This window comes from Planococcus citri, chromosome 3 (assembly GCF_950023065.1).
Source record: "Planococcus citri chromosome 3, ihPlaCitr1.1, whole genome shotgun sequence".
Taxonomy (NCBI): Eukaryota; Metazoa; Arthropoda; class Insecta; order Hemiptera; family Pseudococcidae; genus Planococcus; species Planococcus citri.
This window is the reverse complement of record NC_088679.1, coordinates 6,579,835-6,604,467: the sequence shown is the minus strand read 5'-3', so window position 1 is coordinate 6,604,467 and position 24,633 is coordinate 6,579,835. Positions and strand designations below refer to the sequence as shown.

Sequence of the window (24,633 nt, the reverse complement as noted above, 5' to 3'; positions counted from 1 at the left end):
TGAATTGCTTACCCACCATTTTTTATTTCATTATTAGTATATTTTTTTGTATTAAAAATTTATTTTTTGAATATTTTTTACTTTCATAGAATATTTAAATCGATAAATCACCATCGCCATCAGTTACATCATCGATCACCTGGTCACGTCACGATTCATCTACATAGCTCTTGAAACATTTAAACTCCGAAATAAATCTCCTTTGGCATAGAAACAGAGCGTACAAGCCCATTAGGCGTAGCTCGGTTATAAATTTAATTTTGGTGGGGAATTGACCTAATGTTAAAGAAAGCAAGATTGAACTTCACAAAAAGTACTTGTAAACTCTCGTTTACAATACACAGTATTATGTATAATTATCGTGCATATCACGTGGTTACAAGAACGAGACATTCAGACACAAATTTTGATGCATCTGCATAATAATATAGTTTGCTAAGGTGCCAAAAAGGTGGGAATTTAACAATTAAAATTAATTACGTAGGTAATATTAATTTCCTAACAGGATTTATAACGTCTAGTTTAACGCTTTGCTATAATAATTCTGCCGTAGAAAGGAATTTTTCGGAATAAAAATCAACCACTAGAACAATGCAATTTTAATATTTCTATAAGAATTTATCATTACTTATTCAGAATGGATAGGAGACAATCTGTATGGAATACCTTGAATCTTGAGACCGCTAAACTTCACGTTAGTAGTTCAGATTTGACTGAAAATAGGCATAAATCTAGTCGAAGAAAAAAACACACCACCGTAAGTAATTATCTACCTTATTGTATTATTCGCTGATCGATTCACAAAACTTGAATAATAACAAATAAATAATATTTCTAATACTTTTTTTTTCGTAGTTTGAAATTTAAAATCGTTTTTGCAAATCAATATGTAATCGGAGTAAAATAGTTTGTTTGGTATGCGAAACAATGAAAAATAAAAACAATTAATTTTGCACCGGAACACCTCAGCTAAATCTAAATTCAGCTCGGGCGTTATTTTTATCTTTACATTGGTTACATTTTTACTCGAATTAATTACGTCCAATTTATAAGGATCTTACCTACCTTTCGTACAAAATGTCATTTCAATTTGTATTGTTCAAATGAATAGAGTGTACCTGTTTGGAGTTTTATTGTGATGGTTTTGATGTGTTTACACGACGCTGTAATTAAATAATTAAATACTTGAGAATTCATTTTTTTTTTTTTTTTTTTTTTTTAATGAAAATTATTACAAATTATGTGATGTTTAAAACACATTTTCGATTTTTTAATCGGAATAGATGGTATGGATTCATGGGGTCAATTGTCAGTCGAAGTGACAACCAATGTATTTAGCTCGTTAGATCCTAGAGGTGATCAACACGTCACTAAAACGGTATTATATTTAATTCTTTTCACACCTATTTTGTGATTTGAGTTTTTTCCCTCCTACCCTAGTCCTTTGCAAACTACCAACCGGATATTTTTTTGATTAATTTACCTATCCATCTGTTTTGTTTAATTTTACCTGGATATTGTCATTAAAAAAATCGCTTGTAGAAACAAGAGGTTGAGTTTCCTCGGTAGAGATCTATTTGTTTAATCATTTTAGCTGTAAAAAGTGTTTTTTTTTTTTTTTTTTACAAAATATTATTATTTTAAACTGATTTGAAATGCGATTGGCTAAAGAGGATTATGATATCAGTTTCCCATAATATAATCAGTTTTTGAAGAAAGTTTTTCATTAAAAATTCAACGTAAAACTTACAGTACATTTTTTAAAAAGAATTTAATTTCTTCAGTTTGTCTGAAAATTCAAAACAATATTATTTATAATAAAAAATTACCTAGGTACTAAACTTATTTACTTGAATGAAAAATGAATTTTATTTAAATAAATGAAATTTTATCAGAAGGTTGTGTAGAAAGTAACAACTCTGTCACTTTTTAAATTTTTAAATTATCGAAGGATTCTGAAGATATGAAAATTTTCAATATCATGCCAATTTTCACCTTTAGCATCACACAATTTACTTTTACTTATCTATAAGTTAATAAAAATTGCTGTACCTACTAAACTTTCATTAATGAAAGGTAATTATCAGGTAAATAGGTAAACAATTTTAATTTGGTTGATTAACATCGAACAAAATTTATTTAAATAACAATCAGTAACCATACAAAAGTTTTCGCAGCTCGCTAATAATTCCCTACAGATTAACACAAGCCCCCCCTCGCTCTGCACTTTCACTAACTTGCAGATTCACGGTCACCTGAAAAACACTAGACAAGCGTCTCGTTATGATTTAAATTATTGACGGGTTCTTGATTCGTGTACGTTGTATGCACACAATAAAAAAAGAACAAGTCATCAGTGCCAAAATTCTGCCACATGATAATTTGAAATTCCAGTCGTTCGTATTTTAAAACGCAGGAGGATATGAATACGATTTAATTTTAAAAATAGCCTTGAAGTAATCGAATAGGTAGCTTGCATGTGTCAAAAAAAAAACCTCGTCGATGAATTTTATCAATGAATCGAGTTCCATCGGTTCATCAACGAAATAAAAATAAACTCTTTGTTTTCGAACAATATAATTATTCGGATATCTTTTACCAACATCTCGATGCATCAAATCGCAGTTTCATTTCCTGAAACAATTGTTTGATATAGGAAATAAATTATTCGAAAAATTTATCACCTGCATTTTTCATTTCAAAATGAGCATCACACGAAACGTGGAATTAAATGAGCCATTTCGCTATATTATTTGGCCCTTTCGTTTGGCAAAAATTATTATAATGCATGTGCGAATGCTAGTGGGGGCATTTGGTTAAAAATAAGCCTACCTGTGACCGAAATTTTTTGTCACTTATGAGATTTACTCAGTTTTACGTTATTTCAACACTATACATTCTCATTTCTGCTCGTTTTGTTTCACTGTTGACAATAAATTCGACAATTACTTCATGATTTTGAGCCGTAGATTTATTTTTTTTGAAAATTTCGGTGCCCATGTAGCTTAATAGTACTTTTAGCTGTGTAGATGATGTTGTATTCTCGCGTTTAAGTGAAGTGAAGTGATCGTGAAGTGAACGACGTTGGCGCAAAATGGATATATCTGCAGATGTTAGTTTTGAAAACCTTATTTTTAGATTTACTATCGACACGTAGGCTCATTTATTTACGAATTTTAAAAAACATTCCATCGATATTGAAAACGTATTGCCAATACGATATATATACTCGAGAGTTTATACACTTTGAAACGAACGTACGAGTACGTAGGTTATTTTTATACATTGCTTGGTTGTGTTCATTTCCAAGCCGGTAACTTGACAATACGAGAGATAAAAATTATTAATTTTTTTATCGATGATGATTTATTATTCGTTAATAAAGAGCCTGCGATAAATTTTCAACATCTGTAGGTATATTTATTTTGCGAAATAGGTATGGGGACAGATTGCACTAGAAGCGTCGCAGGTGTATATCGATGATGGTGGAGTGGCACGAAGTCCATTTGCGAATACGGTACCTACCTACCTACCTATCTAATTTAATATTAAATTTATCAATATTTTTTGAATCATAATACAAAATTTTAATCGAGAATACCCACCACAGCATCAATTTGGAGATATGAATCGTTTCTAACATTATGTCCTAAGCTAAGCTATGCTTTTCAACGCTGTATATTTAGTTGTTCTATTTTTAACACGAGATAAACAGTAGCAAGCTACGTTACTGTTTAAATGAGAGAAAATTATTTTTGTTTCAAAATCGCCTCAAAATAATCATCATTTTTTGCATTTATGATCTAACAATTTTTCATAATTTAATCGTTTTTTAACCCTTTTTTGGGGTTACATTTACCTCAATAGCTTTTTAAATTGAAATTAAAAATAGGTACCTGATTCTATATAACGATTGAATCCATTTGTTTTGATTTCGATTTCAAACAGACCATAGAGAAGCTGCCAGATAAAGTATTACTCCACATATTTTCGTATCTCAGTCATCGAGAAATTTGCCGCATCGCCAGAGTGTGTAAGAAATGGCGGCTGATAGCGTACGACACAAGATTATGGAAATGTGTATCATTAAGGCCGGAAATCTCCGGATTGCATGTTGGTTCCTTGGAATCATTATTAGCTTTAATCAGGTGAATATTTATGACTATGATTCGAGTAGATGCCACCTATACCCTATACATATTAGATTAATTGATAAGGCAGGGATGAAATAGAGAGGGTAACTATTGTTTGAAAATCAGTTGACCTTTAAAAAGTGTACTTCTTATACGAAAAAAGGGAAATTTTGGCTTTGAGCATTTTTTTTCTTACAATGCTTACAAGGGAACTTGAGATGTCCGCCTCCGATTTGAACGGGACCGCGATTTTTGGAAAGTGCATGTTCTAAAACCCCTAAATTCAAATTTTCAGCTGCCCAGGATCATTTTTCAATTTTTGACGAATTTTTGAAAATCCAAAATTGACTATTTTGGTGATTTATGCTTTTTTTTTGAAAATTACGTACTTGATCTGTAAAAATGTTCAAATTAAATCCAAAAAATTATATTAAACCCCCCACATCCAAATTTCGCCATTTCCAGCCATTCTGGAGCCTCCAGCGCTATTTTTCAATTTCTTCAGAATTTTGAATTTGCTCCAGAAGGCGTGAATATGAAATTGGGCAGCTAAAAATCGAGTTGTGTGTTATACTCGATCTGTTTAACAAGTTCCACATTTGAGTCGGTTTTGGGAGGGACACCTTAAGAGTGGTTTTTTGACCAGTTTTTTTAAAAATAAAATTTCCAAAAAAAATCAAAAATTTCCCGTTTGCGAATTTTTTTTGAAATTTGCGCGAATCGCTGTATTTTGTCCACAACAAACCCCCCGAGGCCGAATACCGCCACTTCCAGCCATTCTGAAGCTTCCAGCGCCACTTTTTAATTTCTCCAGCATTTTTAATTTGCTCCAGAAGGCGTTAATATGATGTTGGGCAGCTCAAAATCGAGTTGTGTGTTATACTCGACCTGTTTAACGAATTTATTCACATTTGAGCCGATTCTGGAGGGGACATCTCAAGAGTGGTTTTTTGACCAGCTTTTTTTCAAAATAAAAATATCCAAAAATCAAAAATTTTCCGTTTGCGAGAAAATTTTTGAAATTTGCGCGAATTGCTGTATTTCGTCAAGAACTAGCCCCACGAGGGCGAATCTCGCCATTTCCAGCCATTCCGGAGCCTCCAGAACCATTTTTTAATTTCTCCAACATTTTAATTAATTTGCTCCAGAAGGCGTTAATATGATGTTGGGCAGCTAAAAATCAAGTTGTGTGTTATACTCGACCTGTTTAATGAATTTATTCACATTTGAGCCGATTCTGGAGGGAACACCTCAAGAGTGGTTTTTTGACCAGCTTTTTAAAAAATATTCAAAAATCAAAAATTTCTCGTTTGCGAGAATAAAATTACCAAAAAAATGCGCGAATTGGTGTATTTCGTCATTAATCAAGCCCACGAGGGTGAATTTTCATATTTCCAGCCTTTCTGGAGTCCCTGGAGACATTGAAAAATCGCGCTGGAGGCTCCATAATTGCTGGAAATGGCGACATTCGCCCTTGTGATGTTACTTTATGACAAAATACTGTGATTCGCGCAAATTTCGAAAATTTTCTCGTAAACGGGAAATTTTTGGTTTTTGTATATTTTTATTTTGAAAAAAAGTTGGTCAAAAAACCACTTTTGAGGTGTCCCCTCCAGAATCGGCTGAAATGTGGATAAATTCGTTAAACAGGTCGAGTAAGCTCCGTGTGGCCAGCCCCGACCATGTGGGGGCGGGGGTCGAAAATAGTGCCAATCGTTTGTGCACGTTTGTGCACGTTTGTGCACCAATTGGTTTCGTTTGTGCTCACTCCCCTACAAAGTTGAAATGGAAGGGGGCTGGAGACACGGGGGTGAAATGGGAATTTTGAGGAAAATAATTATCAATGAGTAGGGTATCGTTTCCATATGATTCGATACCGCTGAGCACGAATATGGCCTCAGATTTTCTGCTACACTCACCTACCCCTCTCTAGAGCCCCTCAGCCTCCCTCAATTTTCACGATTTTCGAAATAAAGTTTTTTTGATGACATTGGTGTCGTTTTCATATGATTCGATACCGCTGAGCACGAATATGACCTCAGATATTCTGCTACACTTGCCTACCCCTCTCCAGAGCCCCTCAGCGTATACCTAGGTATGTGTTTAACAAAATAAATGCTTAGGTATTCCAGGAGATCAGTACAGAAGTAAATTTTTGATCACTTTGCAAATGGTACAAAAATTGAAAAAAAACAATCTTCCAAAGAAAAAAATTCGTGGAACTATATAAACCAAATTCAATGCAATCCTTCATTACGAGCAAAAAGTCCCTCCTCAAAGATAATTATTTTTAATACCCTATCCTGATTTTTTTGCATCGGTCCCCACCCACCCCTCTCCCCCTCATGGTCGGGGCTGCGTGTCCCCAGCCCCGACCAAGAATAATTACGCTTTTAATTACAAGTATGACAAAACGAATGCAATGGGTCAATTCGATGAGTGCACAATCCTCAGCATCAAAAGCACAAACGATGTGTATGGTTTTCATTCCTCTAAAGCCCTTCCTATGGGCTCCCCCTATTAGCATGTCCCCAGCCCCGACCATTTCAACTTTGTAGGGGAGCGAGCACAAACGAAACCAATTGGTGCACAAACGTGCACAAACGAAGCACAAACGATTGGCACTATTTTCGACCCCCACCCCCACATGGTCGGGGCTGGCCACACGGAGCCAGGTCGAGTATGACACACAACTCGATTTTCAGCTGCCCAACTTCATATTCACGTCTTCTGGAGCAAATTTAAAATTCTGGAGAAATTGAAAAATTGCGCTGGAGGCTCCAGAATTGCTGGGAATGGCGAAATTTGGATTTGGGGGGGTTAATATCAGTTTTAGGACTTATTTTGAACATTTTTACCGATCAAGTACGTACTTTTTTTTTTAAAAAAACATATACTTATCATCAAAATAGTCAGTTTTGGATTTTCAAAATTCGCCAAAAATCGAAAAATGAACTTGGGCAACTGAAAATTTGATTTCAAGGGGTTTAGAACATGCTCTTTCCAAAAATCGCGATCACGTTCAAATCGAAGGCGGACACCTCAAGAGGTTCCCTTGTTAGTTTTCTCATTAAAATCAATGATAAGGAAGAAAATTTCATGTTCTATGATTTCAGTTCTGATAAGGGAACGTTCTCCCCGAGCTCACATTCTCAGCTTTATAAACAAAACAAAACTAGATCGAAAGCGCATGTCCCATTTTAGAGCTTTCAGAGATTTTTAAATTTCTTCCAGAAATTTCAAACTTCTTGCACAGTATTACTTTGGTCGGCGTTTATTGGACACCCTTTCGATCATTTCAGCTGGTTAAGGTGAAATTCCAAAAGTGACAGTTTAAAAGTGAATTTGATCAATTTGTAGGTAATTTTTGAAAATTAAAATGCCAAAAATGAGAAAAATATCAAAATTTTGCCTAGAAAGCTGAAATTAATTTTGCGCTTGGTCCTATTTTTGACCCACCAGATTTGTAAACGACTTCGAACTTTTTTCAGCAGTTTCTGGAGTCTGCAGCAAATTTTTAAAACTGGAAATTCCCTTTAAATTTTACCAAATGAAATTACGAGAAATCTGAAATTCACCCTTCACCCTAATTTCAAAATGCTGAATCCACTGGAGGTAGTTTCAAGTCGTTTTGGAGCCTCGAGTGAAAATAGAGTACGAACTGAATTTCAAATATTTACGTCAAATGGAAAAAAATGCTGAATTTTGTAAAACTGGGATTTTCATAAAAGGTTGCTGGAGGCTCCAGGAGGACTTGAAACCACTTTTGCAGTCAATTCAGCATCTTGGGGGCAGGAAAAATCAGAATTTCCAAGTTTCAAAAAAATTTACGAGTATAAAAATAATGGACTCAAGGGAGGGGGCGATTTTCACCCCAATCTTCCTCTTAAATCCGGCACTGGGCTTTTCACTTCAGTTTGGTAAAATTTTATGGAAATTTCTAGTTTCAAAAATCTACTGAAAGCTCCAGAATTGCTCAAAATGGTTCGAAACCGTTTCCAATCAATTCGAAGGGTCGAAAATAGGACGAATTCGAAATTTCAGCTTTCTAGATTACTTTGGTAAAATTTTGATTTTTTTCTCATTTTTGACCCGAATTTGATTTTCAAAAATTCACCAAAAATCAAAAAATGCACTTTAGGACCTGAAATGATGGCTGGTGATATATGAGGTGCTACCGGGTGTTCCAAAATACGTATCGAATGTTTTGCCAATTGAATTTGAGTATCTTGCGTTTTGTGAACTAGGAGTCATAAAAAAAGCTGTTTTAAATTTTGCCATAGGCTATTATTGAAATTGAAGGAAAACTCAGGCTTTTTTGAATGCTCTAGCACAGCTCCGATTTCAGACAGGGGCAAAGTATGAGATTATTTTTCATTTTTTGCCTAAATTCAATATTGAAGGCCCTATAGAGCATTTTGAAAATTTAAAAGCATTTCCAATTCTGAATTTTTAAATTTTTCAACATTTCGAGAGCCTTCAATTTCAAGTTTAGGCAACATTTTTACCATCTAACGTGTAAACCTTTGAATGCTCTGCAAGAAATGTTGCGTTCATCTTTTGCTCATCATCAAAATTAAAGGAGCTACGACCAATTTAAATTTCCAATATGCTCTAACATCTTAAATTTAAATAGGCAAGTACAGGAAAAATATGAAAATGACTTTTTTTTTTATGAAGAATTCGAAATTCTGAAACTTTGGCTGAATTTATTTGTCCAAGACTTAAAATTATGGAATATTAATTTTTGGAAAATTGAAAATACTTACCAAAATTACAAGTGTTTTTATAATATTTTTTTAATGCCTTCAATTCCGAATTTAGTCAAAATTTCTACAATACAACGTGTAAATTTTTGAATTAAAAAATATTTGATGAGATTTGTGTTTTGCCTGCCATCAAAATTGAAGGAGGAACGAATAATTGAAATTCTTTGCGCATCATTTGAAATTCTGCAACGTGGTACAACTAAATTTAACCTACCTGCAATACTAAAGAAGATTATAGGTACCTGCAATACTCGAGAAAAAATATCTGTTGGGTACGTAATATCAATTTTTCTTGGAAAAATAAGAATTGAATTATGAAACTTTATCAATACCCTACTAAACAATGATCAAATGAATGCAATAATTTTTGTAAACAGCAAAGTTCAATGATTCTTTATCTAAAAAATTGGATGGATAATTAATTTGATGTTAAAAACATGAGAAATGCATCGACTTATGATTTATTCATTCAAAGATTGAAGTTAATTAGTATTATTATGATAACTATTTTCATTTTTTATTGATTTTATGCAGTATTCGATTTGGTCCATCACTGACGTACATTGAGCTACCAATTGAACTAATCACCCACACTGTGCTCCATGAATTGGCCAACAAATGTCCAAATTTAACTCACATGTTGTTAGATTTTTCAACAGCTATGCAGCTGCACGATTTTAATGAAATGCAGGTAATAAATTTTGTGAAGTCAAAATGTCAAATGTTAACAGTAGTCTAATTACTTAATTGCTTTCGTTGACATATGACGGAGAAATGTAAATATTTAGGTACCTATTTACACAGTTGACAATGAATTTAATTCTTTCAGGCGTTTCCGACTAAATTAAAGTACTTGTGTATTTGTTTATCCGAAGTCATATTTATGGAGGGATTTATGAGAAAAATTTATAATTTTATTAACGGACTCGAAATATTACATTTGATAGGTAAATACCATTCACATACATTACTTACAATATTAGTCTTTCAAAAAAAAATAAAAAACTAAAAAAAAATTGTTTATGTTTCAGGAACTTACGAAAAAGTCGAAGAAGAAGAAGAAGAAATTTACGAAGTAATCAACGTCCATAAATTGAAATCAGCCACCCCCAACTTAAGGGTTATTAATTTATTCGGTATTAATTTCATCGACGACAGTCACATCGACGCATTTAGTTCAAACTGTATCCAAGTAAGTTCTCCTTCAATACGATGCCATATACCTCGACACCAAAAAATATAACATATTAATTCTCAGTTAGAATGCCTGGCTGTGAATTTCTGCTCAAAAGTTACCGGTTCGACATTAAAAACTCTGTTTCAAAGAAGCAAACGATTAAAATGTTTACTAATGAACCAAACAAGTACGTATCATACCTACCTACATTAAATCGTAGGTACCTATTAATTTCAAATCATTTAAATGGATGCAATTTCAAAGAAATACAAATCGTTTCATATTATCTACAGGTTTAATGAGCGAATACGTAATGCAAGTAGAATGGGAAAAATCATCTATACAAGAATTAGATATCACTGCAACAGATCTATCTACCGAATGTCTCATCGATATGTTAACGAGAATACCCAGTTTGAAATTTTTGAGCGCCGGACAAATTAATGGATTTAATGATTCGGTACGTATATCAGCGCTGTAAGGCCAATTTCCCTAACCATTTTCCTGATCTAATTTCCAATTAACAAAATGACCATTACCTACAAAAGAAATTTCTTAGAAAATGTTATCTTTTGATAGGTTTTAAAAGCATTTGCCGAAATGGGAAATCCGAGGAGTTTAATAGCGTTGGATTTACACAGTTCGGATAATCTCACCGATGAAGGCTTACATAAGTTTTTGTCTCGATATGGACACCAGTTGCTGGGATTGTCTTTGTCTGGTATGCCTCACATAACCGATCAACTATGGCAATCTGTACTTCCAGTATTAAATAATGTCAAGTGAGTTCCGTAAAATATTCCAAATTTCTCTGGCGTGCGAGTCGAATTATATGCCAATAATTATTTCAATCGCGATGAGAATCATGGGAGGAGGGGGAGTATAAATGGCAAATTTATTGCACAGGATCGTAAATTTTGCGTAAGAATTTCGAATAAAGTTAAGTATAGTAAAATCGATAGCAGGAAGCTCGTAAAGTGAAGATAAATCATCAAAATTACGACTATCAACGCATTCTGAAGGAGAAAAAAAATGTACAATTTGCGAGCTCATACAAATACCCTAAAATCTCGAAGTGTCTTTTCTGAACATGGAAAGAGAGAAAAAAATGAATTTTTTGAGCTCTAATTTAGAAAAAAAAATGCCAAATCTCTTGAAATATTTTTTTTGGCGTAAATAAAAAAATGTAGGTACCTATTCTTTCACTCTTTTTCAAAAAAAAATGCTTCAAAATTACAATTTTGATTTGAGACCTGTGAAAATAATATTTCTTTATTAACTCGAGTGAAAAAAGCCAATTTTTGAGCTCAATTTTTTGTATAAAAATACCCCATGATCTCAAATTAGCTTTCAACATGGAATGAGAAAAAATTTTTTTAAAATTGGAATTTTTCAAAAAAATGCCCAAATATATGTATTTTTTTTTCACTAAAATATTCTTCACAAAAATGCCTGCACGATTTTAAATTGACATTTTTAGACCATTTTGGGTAATTTAATTCCTGCAGAATCCACAGTTCTTCGTTGGGGGAGCTGAGAGTTGTTTTTGAAACAACTGCGGGTTCCCATGTTTTGGCAAAAAAAAATCGGTGACCGAATAGTCCGGCATATGGCAATAGGAGTAATTGCACCCCCCCCCCCTCGAACCTCTGGGACAACTTTTTTTTTGAAGAGGACATCCTAAGGAACATTTTAAAGCAAACTTGCCCCAAAAAAAAGTTGGCCTTACTTACAAAATGGCGGCCATTTTGATTGACAGGTCAGCCGAAATCGCAGATTTTGCGTTTCAACAGGGGACTTGCACGAAATTCTTCAAACCTCACAAAGGTAGATCGAAAGATCATGCAAAAATTTATCACCTGTCAAAATTTCAAGTGCTAAAGTGCGTTTTTCGATTTTTGGTGAATTTTTGAAAATCCAATTTAGGCCAAAAATGAGGGAAAAATCAAAATTTTACCAAATTGACCAAGAAAGCTGAAATTTAAGATATACCCTATTTTCGACATGCCAAATCGATTGGAAGCGATTTCAACCCGTTTTGAGCAGTTCTGGAGCCTCCAGCAGATTTTTGAAACTAGAAATTCCCACAAAATTCCATTAAAATGGAGTTGTAAAGCTGAGATTTATTCTAAAAACTAATTTCAATACGCTACGAAGTACTGCAGGTGAATTTCAAGTCGTTTTGGAGCCTCCAGCGACTTTTTTAAAATTCCTGAAGCCTCCAGCAGATGTTTGAAACTTTAAAATTTTCACAAAATTTCATCAAGTGGAGATGGAAAGCTGAAATGTACTCTACACTCCAATTTTAACACCCTCTGAAGACGACTTCAGGTGGTTTCAAGTTATTTTAGGGCCTCCAGCGACTTTTTTGAAAATTACTGGAGCCTCCAGTGGATTTTTGAAACTTGAAATTTCCCCAAAATTTCATCAAACTGAGATGGAGAGTCGAAATTCATTCTGCAAACTAATTTCAATACGCTACCAAATTGACTGCTGGTGTATTTCAAGACGTTTTGGAGCCTCCAGCGACTTGAAGCCTCCAGCAGATTTTTGAAACTTTAAATTTTCACAAAATTTCATCAAGTGGAGATGGAAAGCTGAAATTTACTCTATACTCCAATTTTAACACCCTCTGAAGACGACTTCAGGTGGGTTCAAGTCATTTTAGAGCCTCCAGCGACTTTTTTGAAAATTACTGGAGCCTACAGTGGATTTTTGAAACTTGAAATTTCCCCAAAATTTCATCAAACTGAGATGGAGAGTCGAAATTCATTCTGCAAACTAATTTCAATACGCTACCAAATTGACTGCTGGTGTATTTCAAGACGTTTTGGAGCCTCCAGCGACTTGAAGCCTCCAGCAGATTTTTGAAACTTTAAATTTTCACAAAATTTCATCAAGTGGAGATGGAAAGCTGAAATTTACTCTATACTCCAATTTTAACACCCTCTGAAGACGACTTCAGGTGGGTTCAAGTCATTTTAGAGCCTCCAGCGACTTTTTTGAAAACTACTGGAGCCTCCAGTAGATTTTTGAAACTTAAAATTTCCCGCAAAATTAATGTATCAAATGAAGTTGGCAAGCTGAAATTTACTTAGAAAATTTCAATTTTCCAAAAAAACACCATACAACCTTTCAAAAAGTCGCTGGAGGCTCCAAAACCATTTGAAACTACCATGTAGTTTGCGAAGTAAATTTCAGCTTGCCAACTCCATTTGATAAATTAATGTTGCGGGAAATTTTAAGCTTCAAAAATCTACTGGAGGCTCCAGTAGTTTTCAAAAAAGTCGCTGGAGGCTCTAAAATAACTTGAAACCACCTGAAGTCGTCTTCAGAGGGTGTTAAAATTGGAGTATAGAGTAAATTTCAGCTTTCCATCTCCACTTGATGAAATTTTGTGAAAATTTAAAGTTTCAAACATCTGCTGGAGGCTTCAGGAATTTTCAAAAAGTCGCTGGAGGCTCCAAAACGACTTGAAATTTACCTGCAGTACTTTGAAGCGTATTGAAATTAGTTTTTAGAATAAATCTCAGCTTTACAACTCCATTTTAATGGAATTTTGTGGGAATTTCGAGTTTCAAAAATCTGCTGGGGGCTCCAGAACCGCTCAAAACGAGTTGAAACCGTTTCCAATCGATTTGGCATGTCGAAAATAGGGTATATCCCAAATTTCAGCTTTCTTGGTCAATTTGGTAAAATTTTGATTTTTTCCCTCATTTTTGGCCTAAATTGGATTTTCAAAAATTCACCAAAAATCGAAAAACGCACTTTAGCTCTTGAAATTTTGACAGGTGATAAATTTTTGCATGATCTTTCGATCTAACTTTGTAAGGTTTGAAAAATTTCGTGCAAGTTCCTTGTTGAAACGCAAAATCTGCGATTTCGGCTGACCTGTCAATCAAAATGACCGCCATTATGTAAAAGGCCAACTTTTTTTTGGGCAAGTTTGCTTTAAAATGTTCCTTAGGATGTCCCCTTTAAGAAAAAAGTTGTCCTAGAGGATTGGCGGGGAGGGGGGGTGCAATTACTCCTATTGTCATACGCCGCGCCGGACTAAACAACTCTGCGGGTTCCCATGTTTTGGCAAAAAAAAAAAATCGGCGACTGAAGGACCGAGAGATTTTCTAGAAAAATGTCAAAAAAATGGGGTTTAAAAAATAAATAGAGAATGACAAACATTAATTTGAAAATATCACTCCAAATTTGAGAACCTATTTGAAATTTCATCTCTTTAAAATTCTACTTCCTCAACTACCTACCTATTTATTCTGTATTTGTATTTCCTTCTAGAATCATAATAATGGGAACACAAGAGAGATTAGGAGTAAATATTCACGTAGACCAGTTAATGGACTGCATAGCAAACAGTTGTCCAAATTTGGAACGAATTGAACTGCAATGGGATCCAGAAAACTTACGATTTTCTGACAAAAGCCAAAAAGCCATCGATGTACTTCGAGTAAAATGTTTAAAACTTCGTTGCTTAATACTAAGGTATGTAAAATTTTCCATCTACCTACTCGTACCTCTACCTCATCTATTATCTTATATCTACCTATCTATATTCAAAACGAGCCGCATCATTTTTTGGCCACCTTGTGGATTTCATTTCGCACGAAACTTTCATTCTCACACGCGTAATAATTACCTACGATAATTTTCGCATCGATATACCTTTGTTTCGATTATTTTTGCAGCGATGGTCGTTATTACGAAATAGTCAAAGCGAATTTCGAGAGAGCTGATAGATTAACCGTTGTTCGAACCACGACCTGTTGCCGCTGTTCGAATTATTATCTTTTATCCAACTATCCAGATCTTATTTTTAATTAATATTTTTTACATTGTAATCACGATCGTTACAATAAAATGCAACTTTTAGCTTCATCATCATTATTGTTTCATTCTACTCGTATTTATGTATACATATGTACATATTCAAAAAAACGCATCGAGAATTATTAACCTTGAAATAACTCTGCCATCATCTGCATGTGATGCAGGTAACAAGTTATATCACAACATCCTAAAAAAAGAAAGTGGTCCGTTGCTTTCATTTCCTACACCAAGGAGAAAGTAGCCTCCCAATACAGCTCGCTATTGTCCAGCTCGGATATTTTCTTATTATTTTGATAATCGAAGGTTTTGTTTAGTAGTTTACGTGTTGCTTGACAAACGAAACCCGCAGAGAAAAGGTAAGTTTGTTTTTTTCATTAATCTATTTACACTAATGATGCTTTACCTACCTATAGTTTTCGTGTATTAAATGTCACACTGTATTACGCTTTAACCACAATAAAAATCACATCAAGGTCGATAAACAAAAAAAAAAAAATACACTTACGTTTGTACAATTGCGTTTTAAAACAATGTTTTTTTCCCTTTAATATTTCGCATACCTACTTACCTACCTATTTGAAATTTGCAATTTTTACGCCTGTCTAAACATGTGAGACTTATTTACCTACCTACTTATTACTTCGTTTTAGAATTATCAGAAATGCAAATCAAATACAATAATTTGGAAGAAGAGTTCAGGAAACGATTAGATGGATTGTTTGGAGTTGAAAATTGTCTAATCGAAGTGAATCCTGGTAAAGTTCTGCTACCACCGAAATACCAGGAAATTGGAGAACGAATTTTTAATTTAAAAGTCAAAGATGACGATTTGTGGCTGATTTCGTATCCTCGAACTGGTATGAATGATACAAAAATCCGATTTTTTCTAGCTTCGGATTACCTATTTTTAAAATTTTAATTCAATTGTAGGAAGTACTTGGGCTCAGGAGATGGCATGGTGCATTGCTAACAATTTAGATTACGAAGGAGCCAAATTACTGAGTCAATTTCGGGCTCCTCTCTTAGAGTAAGTGGAATTTTTGTTTCGAGTAAAGGAGATTGGTGATGTTTTGCTGATATTTTAACAGTGAAAATTTTTCTCCAGATTGACAGCTCTTTTTGGCAACGATCAAAGAGAATGGAAAAATGCCCTAGGTAATTCGGTAGAGCAAGTGGAAAATACCCCATCACCAAGATGTATCAAGACCCATCTACCTTGGGATTTACTGCCCAAAGAATTGGATCAAGTTAAACCCAAAGTGAGCCCAGAACTGTGGTTATTTTTACGAAACCTATGATTGACGATTTTTCGTTCCTAATTTGTGATTATTTCCGACAGATTATTTACGTGTGCAGAAATCCCAAGGATATTTGCGTTTCGTATTATCACTATTGTAAATTGATTCACGACTTTCATGGAACGTTCGACGATTTCTGCGGATTGTTTTTAGATGGAAAAAGTAAGTAGGATGGCATTTTTTATACAAGATGGTAAATATTTATGGAATAAGGAGAAAGTGAGGGGAGAAGTAAATGTAGTGCTTTCCGAATTAATGTTTAGGGCAAAAAAAGAGGTTTTCAAAATTGATTTCAATGTTTAGAAATTATCAGAAATTAGAACAAGTTATCAAAATTCTGAATAGGTATTTTATCTTTCTAAGAAGTTTCACGATCTCAAAAAAAAAAAAAAAAAAAATGGAAATAGCTTGCTCTAAAACTTTTGTAACCAGAATTTCAAAAATTGAAGCTCTTTTTTATTTTTGTCGAATTTTTGAAAGTTAAAAAATGAAAAAATTTGTTCAAAGGGCAATAATTTTAAAACTTTTTTTTTTTTTTTTTGAGAAAAGTGAATTAATATGTACGAATGAATTTCTTTAATTCTACTCCCACTCATCAACAATTACAATTTTTGGCCCATTCTGGAGCTTCCAGCAATTTTTCAATTTTCTCCAGAAATTTCAAATCACCCTGGGGACCAAAAAAAAACTTTGGGGCTTGGCCCAAAAATGAACTGAATATTTACAACTTTGGTCAGTTTGATTTTTTTGCATTTTCTGGAATTCATGAGAAGCTGGAGGCTCCAGAATGATCCAAAACTAGCAGTTCTTGATATCTGACAGTCGAATTGAAGGAATCATTCACATTGGTTCATTTTCTCAAAAAAATATATATTTCATGAAAAAGTTTAAAAATTTACCTGTGAAACAGCTTTTTCGACTTTTTTGAATTTTTAAACATTCGTCAAAATATACCTATCTAAAAATGAACTTCAGCATCTGAAATTTTGCTTACGAAGGTTTTAGGACATGCTGTTTCGATCTAGATTGGTTTTGTTTAAATCTAAGAGTGCTAATTCAAAAAATTCCTAGAAATCTATTTGCCAGCAGGAAATCAAAAATCAATGAAATGCTCAAATAGCACGAGAAATAAAATTGAGATTAGAAACTTTCGAACGTTTATCAGCATTATCAACTTGATTTTTATACACGTGTCTTTAATCTTGTAAAAATTAATTGAACACGATTGCCTCTTTCACCCCTCCCCTCATCACTAATCAGCTATGGATCATTTACCTACCTAGAACTCTATAGTAATGCATGAAACACGAACGTATTCTGCTTACAGCTCCGGTAGGTTCGATTTGGAACCACGCCAGAGACTTCTGGCTCAAAAGAAACGATCCAAATGTATTATTCCTCAAATACGAAGAAATGAAAAAAGTAAGTTTACGTTTATTATTCATAAATACTTTGAAAACGTTCACCTATTTATGCGAAATTTTTCATCGGCGTAATATTATCACCATCATACTAAGTATACCTACCACACCATTATGATAATTTTCCGTACTTATTTATCGTTCTAGGACCATAAAAAAAGTATATTCCAAGTAGCCAAGTTTCTCGATAAAAACTACACCGATGAACAAGTCGATGGCTTGGTGGAACATTTAAGTTTTTCAAAAATGAGACAAAATCCGGCCATCAACTTGGAACCAATATTGGAAAAGATGTACGATTCGAATGAATCACGACCCGATCCGGATAATAAATTTATACGTAAAGGGCAAGTGGGAGATTGGAGAAATTACATGTCCGATGAGATTTCAGCCAAATTTGATGAAATGAATCGACAATATTGGTCTGATATTGGTCTAACTTTCGAGAATTGATTTTATTTACTAGGGTACCTCTATACCTACCTTTCATTATTCGAACGCATTTAATTAGTAATTTTGTATAATGTACTTAAGGACTTAAGGATATTATGTTTAAATTTGAAAGAAATTACTTACTCATTCGTAAAATTCATGTTGTAAATAAATTTTTTATCATGATGGAGAAATTATGTGTTTTTTTTTTGCAAGAAAACAATATGAATTAATGGTCATAAAAATTGATTCACTTTTAGTAATATTATTCAAGTAGGTTAGGTACCTACTTATTACTAATTTGGTGTTTCAATTCTTCGAAAAAATCTCTCAATTCCTATAATACTTCAAAGTAGGTATCCTTCCTATTTAGATGAGCATCTATCAAAATTACCTATAATGATGGGATAATTTTTAAGAAAATTTTCACCAACCTTGTACATTTAGGCAATGAATTAAAATTCGAGGACATTCAACCATAAAGAATTAGGTACCTATTTATTGAAAACGTAGGTAGATGCTAAAAATTTCTGGACACACATTCTACGTAGGTATACTTATCTAATTCTGAATAAAAACCGCAGCATAAAAGCACCCAGCACTACCTATGATTTTTGTCGCTTTGGACTGACTCCGAGTCAAAGGCCAAAATAATTTAAACATCGTGAATAACGAACTTTAATTTGGATAAATTTTCCATCCATCAACTTCCTCACGAAGGAGGTGTTATTTTTTAATGATGTTAATTATTTTCGTGGTTTCGTATGTAAGTATGTACTACGAGACCTCAAGAATGAACTTCACTGACGACGAAAATACCTATCTAGGTTTATACATCTCACATCTGTGTAGATATGTTTGAATACGATTTGTGGTAGGATAAGTGAAAAGAAAGTAGGTATAAAAAGTGTGAAAAACAGATGAATGAAGTATCTAGTATGTCGATTTCCAATTTTAATGTCAAAGTCACGAAAAAAGTTCATTGATGACGTTGATTGGTAGGTATATGTTTCAAAATTTAAAGATTCTGGCTCCCTTACTGGGCCTCAATGTACTCAGATTCATTCACACTTGTTTTGTTTGAATCCAATGTGAAAATGAAAAGAATATTACGACAAAGTGTGAGTTTATGAAAAGAGCATTTCAGCTGTTCAGTCCAGACTTATCTATTTCGAGATATCCTTATGAACTTCATCAAAACTGTTCCATGAGAAGAAAAAAAACTACGATTTTTTCGAAACTATTCCCTGTTTGAGGACCAATATCTCCCCTCCAGTAGAACCTCCGGAGCTATACTTTTTTCTGAGTAATGTTTAACTCAAAATGAAGGTTTCCACTAAATTTTCTCAAAATCCTTCGACATTTCCCCCACCCAATTCACCCAATTCCTATCCCTAAGTAATTTCTGAATTTTATTTTATTTTTTAAAATATTTTTTTTGGGGCCGAATAAAAGGGATCCAAAATATTCTTCTGATTAAAAGCTCTCAATTTTTGAGTCAGGATTTTTCTAAATTATCCTCTTTTCAAGCAAAAACTTTCTCCACAGTTTCCCAAGCAGCGTTTGTATCCCCAGTGCAGAGCCTTCTCCATGTTGAAAAATCGAAAAAATAAAATAAAACAGAAGTGGGCAAAATATTTTTAAAACATTTCAATTTGTGCGTAATTTTAAAGCTGTTGGATTTTATGAAAAAATAATTTCCAAAGCTAAAAAAGTTGTATCGGGAGCTTCCTCATCTCTCTTTAATTGAAGAGCTCTATTCCAAAGTGAGTTAAGTCATTTTTAAAAAAACACGTTTTACGGAGATTTTTACTTCAAAAGTAAGTTAAGTCATCTATTTTTCAAGGTGATTTTTTCTACAAGCAATTGTTCTATGTCCAAAGAAAGGAAAGGTGCATCAACCTTTCGAAACAGAACAAATTTTAGCAACAAAAATTTTAAACGCATTTTTTGGTGAAAAAAATGACTTAACCCACTTTGGAATAGAGCTCTTCAATTGAAATTAAAAAACCAATAAATCCAACCTACATATAAAATTTTAAAAAAATTTTCCAGTCGATTTTCTTTGCCAAGATAAAACGTCCTCGTCTCCAAACTACATTTTGGTCTCCCTTTATAGCCCAGTCAAATAGCAGAAAAAAATGGGCAAACCCAAACATAATTGCAAACAAAGTTTTTTTTTTTGGTGAATATTGTCTAGGGTGGTGTGCTGAATAGAAATCCACATGGAGATGAAATAAATGAATACCTGGCTGTGCTATTTAACCAGTGCCTAGAAGAAGGAAAAATCCCGGATGAATGGAATGATGCTGAAGTGGTTTTGATTCATAAAAAAGGAGACAAAGCTGATATAAAAAATTATCGTCCAATAAGCCTACTTTCCAATATGTACAAACTATTCACAAGGATAATTACCACAAGGCTGACAGAAAAGCTTGATGAAGCACAACCAGATGAACAAGCAGGATTCCGTAAGGGAAGAAGCACAATTGACCACATTCATGTTATGCGCCAGATCATTGAAAAGACCAACGAATTTAGAATGCCCCTATGTTTAGCATTCATTGATTTTGAAAAAGCATTTGATTCTTTGAAAATGGTGTCTATGATGACAGCTCTTGAAAAGATTGGAATTGATCCTGCTTACCTACAAGTGATTGAGTATATTTACAGAAATGCCACAGCTCTATCACAGTCAATGGAGAAACAGAAAAAATAAGGCTCAAAAAGGGAATACGACAGGGAGATCCTCTTTCACCTAAATTGTTCACAGCCACACTCTATAACAGCATCAGAGATATACTATGGGGAGAAGGAGGACTGGAGATCTCTGGAGAAAAGTTGACCCATTTGCTATATGAGGATGATGTGGTGCTGATAGCACAGGATATGGACGAACTTCAGGGAATGCTGGACAAGGTGAGAGATGCATGCCTAGAAGTAGGACTGAAAATTAATAAAGGGAAGACCAAGACTATGTGCAATGGGTTTGTAACTGATAAAAAGAGTGTCCAGCTGGAGGATGATGAAATTGAAATGGTAGATGGATTTGTGTACCTCGGCTAAGATATGACTATGAATAATGATTTCAACAGAGAGATATCCAGGAGAATAAAGGCATCATGGGCAGCATACTCAAGGCTGCGAGGAATTATCAGAGAGAAATCAATACCAATGTGTCTGAGAAGGAAGGTAGCCAATCAATGCATCATCCCAGTGGCCTCATATGCTAGTGAGACATGGGCATTGACAAAGAAGCTGGAAGATCGAATTGTCAAGATGCAGAGGTGTATGGAGAGGCCAATGCTGGGGATAACGCTGCGAAACAAATGGACAGTGGAGAAAATTTGGGAGACCACAGGGGTGACTGACATTATGGAGACAGCTAAGCGGAGTAAGTGGCACTGGTCTGGTCATGTTGCCAGAAGTGGGGGTCAACGATGGGTGGTAAAGACTACTCAGTGGAGACTAGACAGAAAGCGGGCACTGGGGAGACCAAAACGGAGATGGGAGGATGAGATACGGACCAGGGATGTTCCGTAAATTTACACATGTAAATTTACCTTTATTTTACACGTAAAATTACGTAAATTTACACGTGTAAAAAAACTCCCCTTTTTTTACACAGTGTAAATTTACACTTTTGCCAAAAAAATAAAACATGAAAAATCGAAAAATCAAATGTTGTATACATTATTATTAGTGTTATGAATCTTAGAATCTTGAATAAATGATAATGATAAATGATAATGCAATGCATGCATTATGCTAAGTCTAAACCTTGTCTGAGTCTGAACTAGAATAAAAAATAAAATTGCCATCTTCTTTAATTTTAGATAGGGATAGGCTTATATAATGTGATAATGCGGACTCCGGACAAATTTACGAGGTTTTTAATTAGTTTAACTTTATTTTATACTCATTTATAGAGTGTTAATAACTCAAAATGTTCTTAAATTCGTTCACAATCTTCACATTATCACTGTTATCAACATTTATTCCTGATTTCTGATTGGTTGAATTATTTTACGCATATTTGGCGTAAATTTACACAAAAAGTGTAAATTTACACGTTTTTCGTGTAAATGTAAAAAAAGTTATTTTACATGTAAAGGAACATCCCTGATACGGACATGTGATGGAGAGTGGTGGAGTACAGCCCAAGACTGAAGCTCGTGGAAAGAAGTTGGGGAGGCCTTCATCCAGCAGTGGATTGATAAAAAGGGCTAAAAAGAAAGAAAAGAAAAGGTGTGCTGAATAACATACTAAAAGTCCCCGCCCCTACCCCACGAGCTAACCCCCCCCACTGTGGATCAAAGCCCCCCAAAATCAGTTTTTCATCAAGAACTCCTGAACTATTGAATTTTGAGTAAAATGAGCCCAGTGATCATTTCATCTCCTCCTCAATACCTATCAAATGAGCTATCGACCAACTCCCTAGCCTCAAGGGGGTGGCGCTACGACCCCTCAAAGTGACGTGATTTCAATAATTTTACATTGGGGAATGGGATTCTTTTGGAAGATAGAGTTGACGACCTATGGAGTGGGGAGGGTCAAAGTTGAAAATTACAGAAAGGTCATTTTTTTGGAGGGGCATAACATGGCCCGAAATGGATGAAAAGGGTCCAAAATCATACCATAGGACAGTACTCTATCTGTGATCAACATATCCAAATTTCAGCTTCCTAGGTCATCCCCACTCCTTTAAAGACGGAAGAAACCGAAAATAAGGGGCAAAATAAGGGGATTTTTAGCTTAATTCTGCTTTAAATGGGGTGGGGATGACCTAGGAAGCTGAAATTTGGATATGTTGATCACAGATAGGGTACTGTCCGATGGTATGATTTTGGACCCTTTTTATCCATTTGGGGCCATGTTATACTCCTCCAAAAAAATGACCTTTTTGTAATTTTCAACTTTGACCCTCCCTACTCCAGAGGTCAACTCTAGCTCCCAAAAGAATCCCATTCCCCAAGTTTGACTTCATTTTATCAATTAGAACAGGTTACAAGTCCATGTAAAATTATTGAAATCACGTCACTTTGAGGGGTCGTAGCGCCACCCCCTCGAGGCTAGGGAGTTGGTCGATAGCTCATTTGATAGGTATTGGGGAGGAGATGAAATGATCACTGGGCTCATTTTACTCAAAATTCAATATTTCAGGAGTTCTTGATGAAAATAAACTGATTTTGGGGGGCTTTGATCCACTGTGGGGGGGTTAGCTCGTGGGGTAGGGGCGGGGACTTTTAGTATGTTATTCAGCACACCACCCTATAGACAATATTCACCAAAAAAACCTTTGTTTGTAATTATGTTTGGGTCAAATTGCATATTGACTGGGCTATTATGAAGCTCCCCAAACTTGAAAAAAATCAGAGAAAATAAGGTAAAATATAATCAAAATTGGAAAAAAATGTCTGAAAATTAAGATGAAATAAAATCAAAGTTGGAAAACAATGTTTCAAAATTTTCCATTTCGATGTCAGAATTCTTCGAAATACATATAGGTAACCCCTTTACAAGTATAAACGTTCTTGGGGTCCTAATGTTGGTTCTCTTGTAAGCATAATACCCACCAAAATTGAAAATTGCAGTCATTAAAATTTTTGTGAAAATTCTTCATTTCTATAGCCAGAATTTTTCTGAATTATGTATCTCTTTTTTATAAAAACATTCCCTTGTACCCCTAAACAATGATGGTCCTCTGCGGAGCACCCTAAGTTGGAAAAAAAACAAAAAAATTACAGGACACAATTTTTTTTGATTTTTTCCAATTTTGAAGAGCTTCACACAAGAAGACCCGAGGACAACAGATCAACAATGTTTGAGAAGTCAAAAATGATTTTTTTTTTTTTGAAAAATGGGTTATTTAAGAAGTCTGACACAGGAGTGGGAAATTTTCATCGATTTATTCCGTTTTTCTTTGATTTTTCCCTACTGTGAGGTTAACCATGAAAGGTAAGTAATCAAAATAGCTTGGAGTGAGAGGGAGGAGGGTTTTTGAAAAAAAATTAATCAGAAGAATTCTGCAGATGCATAAATATTTTAACATAAAGTGTTTGTATAAATAGGATCTGTTGACTTTTTTCCAACTCGAAGGAGGGATGATGGGAGGAGGGGGGGGGGTTCCAGCGCGATTCACGTAATTTGAAGTTGAAATACGGAAATTTTCAGCATCCGACCCCCCATAAAAACCAATAGTTTTGGAGACTGGGACAAAAAAGACTCAAAAAAAGTTCTCTTAAGAATTTTTTTCAGAATTTTTCTAACCTTAAACAATAAACATCGTAGGTGTGTAAAAAAGGAACACGTGTTGAAGAAAGCGTGTTAGTAGAGAAGGAAGGAGGGTATTAAACTCGAATTTTGGTTCAATTTTCTCAACTAAAAATCGTTTGAAGATTATATCTTCTCTTTGCCTTCTCTATTATCTCTATAAAATCAAATCAAATTCTAGAATTTTTCATTTTTTATTAACAAATTTTCGTTTCGTTTCATTTTGTTTTCACATTCCTGAAGAGGAGGATTCAAAAAATTATCTTCGTATTATTTTATATTTTTTTTTTT

At 34.3% G+C, this 24,633-nt stretch overlaps 2 protein-coding genes across 6 annotated transcripts; both read left to right on the top strand.

Annotated features, from left to right (window-relative positions):
* Positions 1-302: 302 nt before the first annotated feature.
* On the top strand, positions 303-14,969 carry FipoQ (F-box/LRR-repeat protein FipoQ). 5 transcript variants are annotated; one of them, XM_065358157.1, is made up of 11 exons: positions 303-451; positions 637-757; positions 3,949-4,148; positions 9,437-9,593; positions 9,732-9,849; positions 9,934-10,094; positions 10,161-10,266; positions 10,373-10,539; positions 10,659-10,861; positions 14,370-14,573; positions 14,777-14,969. In XM_065358157.1, the coding sequence occupies exons 2-11, from the start codon at positions 638-640 to the stop codon at positions 14,910-14,912; spliced, it is 1,572 nt and encodes a 523-aa protein (XP_065214229.1). In that variant the 5' UTR covers positions 303-451; position 637; the 3' UTR covers positions 14,913-14,969. The 5 variants fall into 5 exon arrangements, with proteins under 5 accessions (XP_065214229.1, XP_065214232.1, XP_065214231.1 ...); XM_065358160.1 differs by lacking the exon at positions 303-451 and adding an exon at positions 1,284-1,378 and having other exon boundaries at positions 703-757; XM_065358161.1 differs by lacking the exons at positions 303-451; positions 637-757 and adding exons at positions 1,069-1,165; positions 1,284-1,378.
* Positions 14,970-15,101: 132 nt separating this feature from the next.
* On the top strand, positions 15,102-18,263 carry LOC135841276 (sulfotransferase 1B1-like). Its single transcript, XM_065358163.1, has 7 exons — positions 15,102-15,274; positions 15,569-15,775; positions 15,849-15,945; positions 16,024-16,177; positions 16,258-16,378; positions 17,544-17,638; positions 17,785-18,263. Exons 2-7 carry the CDS (start codon positions 15,580-15,582, stop codon positions 18,088-18,090), a joined length of 969 nt encoding a protein of 322 aa, XP_065214235.1. The 5' UTR covers positions 15,102-15,274; positions 15,569-15,579; the 3' UTR covers positions 18,091-18,263.
* Positions 18,264-24,633: the final 6,370 nt, after the last annotated feature.

Bases quoted from the DNA above. Each gene is read 5' to 3' on its own strand.
- FipoQ (XM_065358157.1), top strand. From the start codon at position 638: ATGGATAGGAGACAATCTGTATGGAATACCTTGAATCTTGAGACCGCT. The intron at 9,594-9,731 runs GTAATAAATTTT...TAATTCTTTCAG, and splicing joins ACGATTTTAATGAAATGCAG to GCGTTTCCGACTAAATTAAA. The intron at 10,862-14,369 runs GTGAGTTCCGTA...ATTTCCTTCTAG, and splicing joins CCAGTATTAAATAATGTCAA to AATCATAATAATGGGAACAC.
- LOC135841276 (XM_065358163.1), top strand. From the start codon at position 15,580: ATGCAAATCAAATACAATAATTTGGAAGAAGAGTTCAGGAAACGATTA. The intron at 15,946-16,023 runs GTAAGTGGAATT...ATTTTTCTCCAG, and splicing joins TTTCGGGCTCCTCTCTTAGA to ATTGACAGCTCTTTTTGGCA. The intron at 17,639-17,784 runs GTAAGTTTACGT...TTATCGTTCTAG, and splicing joins AATACGAAGAAATGAAAAAA to GACCATAAAAAAAGTATATT.